This window comes from Esox lucius, chromosome 11, assembly GCF_011004845.1.
Source record: "Esox lucius isolate fEsoLuc1 chromosome 11, fEsoLuc1.pri, whole genome shotgun sequence".
NCBI classification, from domain to species: Eukaryota; Metazoa; Chordata; class Actinopteri; order Esociformes; family Esocidae; genus Esox; species Esox lucius.
In genome coordinates, this window is record NC_047579.1 from 932,462 (window position 1) to 938,925 (window position 6,464).

General features: G+C 43.0%; 1 protein-coding gene across 2 annotated transcripts in view; it reads right to left on the minus strand.

The window, feature by feature from the left end:
* Positions 1 to 6,060, minus strand: part of LOC105031630 (transient receptor potential cation channel subfamily M member 4) — a 166,330-nt gene extending 160,270 nt beyond the window's left edge. For both annotated transcript variants that reach the window (XM_034295076.1, XM_034295075.1), the window contains exon 1: positions 5,813 to 6,060. In XM_034295076.1, coding sequence (XP_034150967.1) covers positions 5,813 to 5,881 — 69 coding nt within the window. In that variant the 5' untranslated portion in view covers positions 5,882 to 6,060. The remainder of the gene's footprint in view (positions 1 to 5,812) is intronic.
* Between the last annotated feature and the right edge of the window lie 404 nt (positions 6,061 to 6,464).

Consider the following 6,464-nt stretch of genomic DNA (forward strand, 5'->3'; position numbering starts at 1 on the left):
CTTCAGAACTGCCTTAATTCTACGTGGCATCGATTAAACAAGGTGCTGAAAGCTTTCTTTAGAAATGTTGGCCCATATTGATAAGATAGCATCTTGCAGTTGATGGAGATTTGTGAGATGCACATCCAGGGCACGAAGCTCCCGTTCCATCACATCCCAAAGATGCTCTATTGGGTTGAGATCTGGTGACTGTGGGGGCCATTTCAGTACGGTGAACTCATTGTCATGTTCAAGAAACCGAATTGAAATGATTCGAGCTTTATGACATAGTGCATTATCCTGCTGGAAATAGCCATCAGAGGATGGGTACATGGTGGTCATAAAGGGATGAACGTGGTCAGAAACAATGCTCAGGTAGGCCGTGGCATTTAAACGATGCCCAATTGGCACTAAGAGGCCTAAAGTGTGCCAAGAAAACATCCCCCACACCATTACACCACCACCACCAGCCTGCACAGTGGTAACAAGGCATGATGGATCCATGTTCTCATTCTGTTTACGCCAAATTCTGACACTACCATCTGAATGTCCATCCATCCAACATCTTCCGCTTATCCGGGGCCGGGTCGCGGGGGCAGCAGTCTAAGCAGGGATGCCCAGACATAGTACCTCCAGCGTGTCCTAGGACTTCCCCGGGGTCTCCAACCGGTGGGACGGGACCGGAACACCTTCCCAGGAAGGCGTTCCGGAGGCATCCGAAACAGATGCCCAAGACACCTCAGCTGACCCCTCTCGATGTGGAGGAGCAGCGGCTCTACTCTGAGCTCCTCCCGGGTGACCGAGCTTCTCATCCTAAGGGATCGCCCAGCCACCCTGCGGAGAAAGCTCATTTCGGCCGCCTGTATCCGGGATCTTGTCCTTTCGGTCATGACCCAAAGCTCATGACCATAGGTGAGAGTAGGAACGTAGATTGACTGGTAAATCGAGAGCTTTGCCTTGCGGCTCAGCTCTTTCTTCACCACGATAGACCGATACATCGACTGCATTACTGCAGAAGCTGCACCGATCTGTCTGTCAATCTCCCGTTCCATCCTTCCCTCACTCGTGAACAAGACCCCTAGATACTTAAACTCCTCCACTTGAGGCAGGCACTCTCCACCAACCTGAAGTGGCCAAGCCACCCTTTTTCCCGACTGAGGACCATGGCCTCGGATTTTGAGGTACTGATTTTCATCCCCACCGCATCACATTTGGCTGCACACCGTCCAAGTGCATGCTGAAAGTCCTGGCTTGAAGGGGCCAACACGACAACATCATCCGCAAAGAGCAGAGACGAAATTGTGTGGTCCCCAAACCTGACAGCCCTTAGCAAAGGACCCAGGACCCCATATTCCCGAAGCACCCTCCACAGGATGCCACGAGGGACACAGTCGAATGCCTTCTCCAAATCCACAAAACACATGTGGATTGGTTGGGCAAACTCCCATGAACCCTCCATTACACTGTAGAGCAGGGGTGTCAAACCGGTTCCACAGAGGGCCGAGTGTCTGCAGGTTTTTGGTTTTTCCTATAAATTGGTTCCCAGTTCAGACCAGTTCAGGTGAGGGTAGAAACTAACCAATTAGTGACCTAATTAATCAATCAAATACAAGGAGAGAGCAAAAACCTGCAGACACTCTGCCCTCCGTGGAAGCGGTTTGACACCTCTGCTGTAGAGGGTAGAGAGCTGGTCCAGTGTTCCACAGCCTGGACGAAAACCACACTGTTCCTCCTGAATCCGAGGTTCTACTATTGGCCGTATTCTCCTCTCCAGAACCCTGGCATAGACTTTCCCGGGGAGGCTGAGAAGTGTGATCCCCCTATAGTTGGAACACACCCTCCGGTCCCCCTTCTTAAAAAGAGGGACCACCACCCTGGTCTGCCATCCCAGAGGCACTGTCCCCGACTGCCACGCGATTTTGCACAGGCGTGTCAGCCAAGACAGCCCCACAACATCCAGAGACTTGAGGTACTCAGGGCGGATCTCATCCACCCCCGGTGCCTTGCCACCGAGGAGTTTCTTGACCACCTCGGTGACTTCAGCCCGGGTGATGGACGAGTCCTCCTCTGAGCCCTCATCCTCTGCTTCCTCAATGGAAGACGTGATGGCGGGATTGAGGAGATCTTCGAAGTACTCCTTCCACCGCCCGACGACATCCCCGCTTGAGGTCAACAGCTGCCCACTTCTACTGTAAACAGCGTTGGTAGGACACTGTTTCCCTCTCCTGAGGCGCCGGATGGTTTGCCAGAATCTCTTCGCGGCCAGCCGATAGTCCTTCTCCATGGCCTCACCGAACTCCTCCCAGGCCCAAGTTTTTGCCTCCACAACCACCCGGGCTGCAGTCCGCTTGGCCTGTCGGTACCCGTCAGCTGCCTCAGGAGTCCCACAAGTCCCACAAGCTTCTTTTTCCTATTTGTGGTGGAGATGAGTGGTACCCGGTGGGGTCTTCTGCTGTTGTAGCCCATCGGCCTCAAGGTTGTGCGTGTTGTGGCATCACAAATGCTTTGCTGCATACCTCGGTTGTAACGAGTGGTTATTTCAGTCAAAGTTGCTCTTCTATCAGCTTGAATCAGTCGGCCCATTCTCCTCTGACCTCTAGCATCAACAAGGCATTTTCGCCCACAGGACTGCCGCATACTAGATATTTTTCCCTTTTCACACCATTCTTTGTAAACCCTAGAAATGGTTGTGCGTGAAAATCCCAGTAACTGAGCAGATTGTGAAATACTCAGACCGGCCCGTCTGGCACCAACAACCATGCCACGCTCAAAATTGCTTAAATCACCTTTCTTTCCCATTCTGACATTCAGTATGGAGAAATTTAACAGGTGTTCCTAAGAATCCTTTAGGTGAGTGTATATACACACATACAGTACAGGCCAAAGGTTTGGACACACCTTCTCATTTAATGCGTTTTCTTTAATTTCATGATTATTTACATTGTAGATTCTCACTGAAGGCATCAAAACTATGAATGAACACATGGAATTATGTACTTAACAAAAAAGTGTGAAATAACTGAAAATATATATTTTAGATTCCTCAAAGTAGCCACCCTTTGCTTTTCTGATAGCGCAGCAAACCCTTGGTGTTGTCTCAATGAGCTTAATGAGGTAGTCACCTGAAATGGTTTTCACTTCACAGGTGTGCCTTGTCAGGGTTAATTAGTGGAATTTTTTCCATTATTAATGGGGTGGGGACCATCAGTTATGTTGTGCAGAAGTCAGGTTGATACACAGCCGACAGTCCTATTGGACAACTGTTAGAATTCATATTATAGCAAGAACCAATCAGCTAAGTAAAGAGAAACGAGTGGCCATCATTACTTTAACAAATGAAGGTCAGTCAGTCCGGAAAATCTCTGGAACAACTGTTAAGAGGAGACTGCGTGAATCAGGCCTTCATGGTCAAGTAGCTGCTAGGAAACCACTGCTAAGGAGAGGCAACAAGCAGAAGAGATTTGTTTGGGCGAAGAAACACAAGGAATGGACATTAGACAATTTATTTTTACATCCATATTTTGAGGTGTTGCTCCCTTGTTCCAATTTCTCCCACAGATGTGACATGATAGTGTTAGACAAACCGCTAGGAGTGACACGAGTGACAGAGCCAGCACCACACCTGTCACTCAATAGGCCATGCCCCCTAATTATAAGACTTCATATAATTTAAATGGATGAGTTATAAAAAATAAAAAAAACCCACAGTTATCAAAAAGGGGGAAATAAGCAATATACACCAAAAATAATTTGGAATCAGGCTGTAAACATGTTTATTTCTGCTGTAAAATTTGAATAAACTTTTACAGCAGAATGAGTGAGATGATCTCTTACAGTTTAGCCTTGTCTTACAGCCTATAATTAGAGAGAAAACATACAGGAAACTATGGTTTTGGTGGAAAGGGACACATGGGACAAAAAATCCAGAAAAACTACTACTTAATATACGATCGACTTACACCTATATTTTCTAATATATAATTTTCATATATGTTGATATGTTTTTAAATGCAGGGCTTTAGCCCTCCATAAATATTAATTAGCCCCCCTAAATAAATCAATATATCAGTATATTTTCTCTTTGAATTTTTTCATCAACCGTATCATCATATCTTAAACTCCTTACAAATTGTATAGAAATTATATAGAATTGTGCTCATTTAGCAGCATGTTCGGTTGAGTTTGATGCTTTGAGCATAACTTGCACATCTGAAGCGAGCCCTCTTCTGTTAATAGTAGCTAACGTCTCCCTACTATCACCAACCCCCATTATTGGACATTTCTAGTGGTCGGAGAAGTAAATCCTCTCATGTTCAAAATGTAATAGGACTGGAAAGCAACAGTACGTTTTGCTAATCAATATACTCTTTCAGCTAGCCCACCACAATTTTTTTGAGGTTAAAATTTTTTTAGATTTTGGCCACTTAAATATATGCATAACATTTTTATTTAATACCTTTTTAAAAATGCATGTCTAAATATACTGTAACATTGGGCAGGCTGTGTTTTGAACCTGCGACCCTATGTTCCACAAATGCATTTTGAATTACATTTATTCAACATACATTTTGCATTGCAAAAATATATTTTCCATATAGGTAACATGCTAGCTAACATATGTATGTCACTAATAATCATCAAAAACATTGATGACTATCAAATTATTCCTCAGTACAAGAAGATGTCTTTCAAAATTGCTGTTAAATATACTGAAGGGTTTGAGATTAGTTATGTTCAATTCTTCAGTTTCAACAGAACACAGTTGCACAACTGTGCATGTTTCACAGATGCATGTTTGTTTGGGTCTGAAGTTAACATATTGCAACATATTCTGTTCAGAGGAAAGAATATCCAGTTATTATGTTTATTTTATGATGCATTTTTTTATGATTTCATTCTGAGCTAATGACTAAATGTTTTCAAATGATTCAGAATGATTCAGAGAAAGCTTGTTTAGAAACAGAATATGTACTGTATGTAGATGTTCATTTACTATATACTATAGTTGACAAAGGTATTTTAGCTACATAGTACAGTTTGTGTGCCTTTTGTTGGTGTTGGATGGATGAGGACAGGGTGGACTTCAATTTCTTTATTTGAATAGAATTTAAGTCATATTAGATCAGTGTCTAACACAAACAATGAGACTTTTGGCCAACCTTGACCAAACATAACTTTATTTTGATAGATTTTACACCTGTTTTTACTCTAAAAACACATGATGACAAGATGTTTTGGAGAGTATGCCCAGACCCCCCAAAACGAGGCTTAGACCCCAAATAGTAGGCTTAATCCGAGTCCACCAAACCGGCCCTTCACGTTTTCCCCCACAGCCATAACTAGCCTACCTGAGCTACCTGGTTAGATAAAATCGGACACAGCTGAAAATATATATGTATTAAATGTAAAGCCAACTTCCTAGCTACGAGCCATGAGAAACTTAGATTTGTTCATTCTAACACATCAAGGTGTACTTAAATTCAAACTTTGTTGTAGCCAGAAAACAACACCAATTTCTGCTACATCTGTCCGGGACTAAATACCATTGCATGCATAACGTCTTAAACAATCTAATCCTCTCTAAAGAATCAAAATGATCAGAAATATCAAAACCACGGACACATAGGTAAAGCGACTGCTGTACATGCGGGTGTGTTGAGGTTGTAAACTTCAATTTATTCTATTATAGCTTAAGTATCGCTAGTAGGTTACAACTGGGCTGGACGCATTCAGCAAAACAACTAATAAACACTACACTTCATGTAAGCAAAATTTAAATGCTCATACCCAGAAAACGTATTCGCGCACCCAAGTTAATAATATTGAATCAAACCTGATCGATCTCAAATGTTCTTGATCCCATTCTTCCTCCACCTTCATGATCTTTATCCATATCCTTCATCACGCACTGTACCTCCTTTCTCTCGCCTCTTCTTGGGTAATGAATAAAGCACAGTTCAAATAGGTACTGTACGAGGTCGACCTATTTTGTTTATAAAGGTTCACTGCTGGTAGTACATAAAAGGCTAAAAATGTGAAACTATTCAGATTGAGAGCCTCAGGCTGCACTACATGCTCTCAATCCGCCCACAATCAGCATGCGGAACTAGGTCTTCTCCAATAGATTTAAACGATAGGCTCAAGCCGTTTGCGACAGGTGTGGTATGATAGATCATGTAAAATTTGAGGCAAAAAAATACATGCATAGTTGCGAGTATGGAGGGGATCCGAACGGAAGGGGATCTGTTTCAGTTTGAAAAATGAAATGCTTATGCTAAAGTGAAATGCCACAATGACAAATAAAGCAATCCGTATATATTTTAAAAATGTTGAATGATTTGTGTCAAAATAAAATAAAGTTCAAATTTGTAATTTTAAGAAAAAATGAAAATGTATAATAAAAAATACAATGACAGAAAAAGTAGTGGTGTTAAGCCCCGTGTCCCAGCTACATTTCCAATCTGGCTTTGATGGCCTCCTAAAAT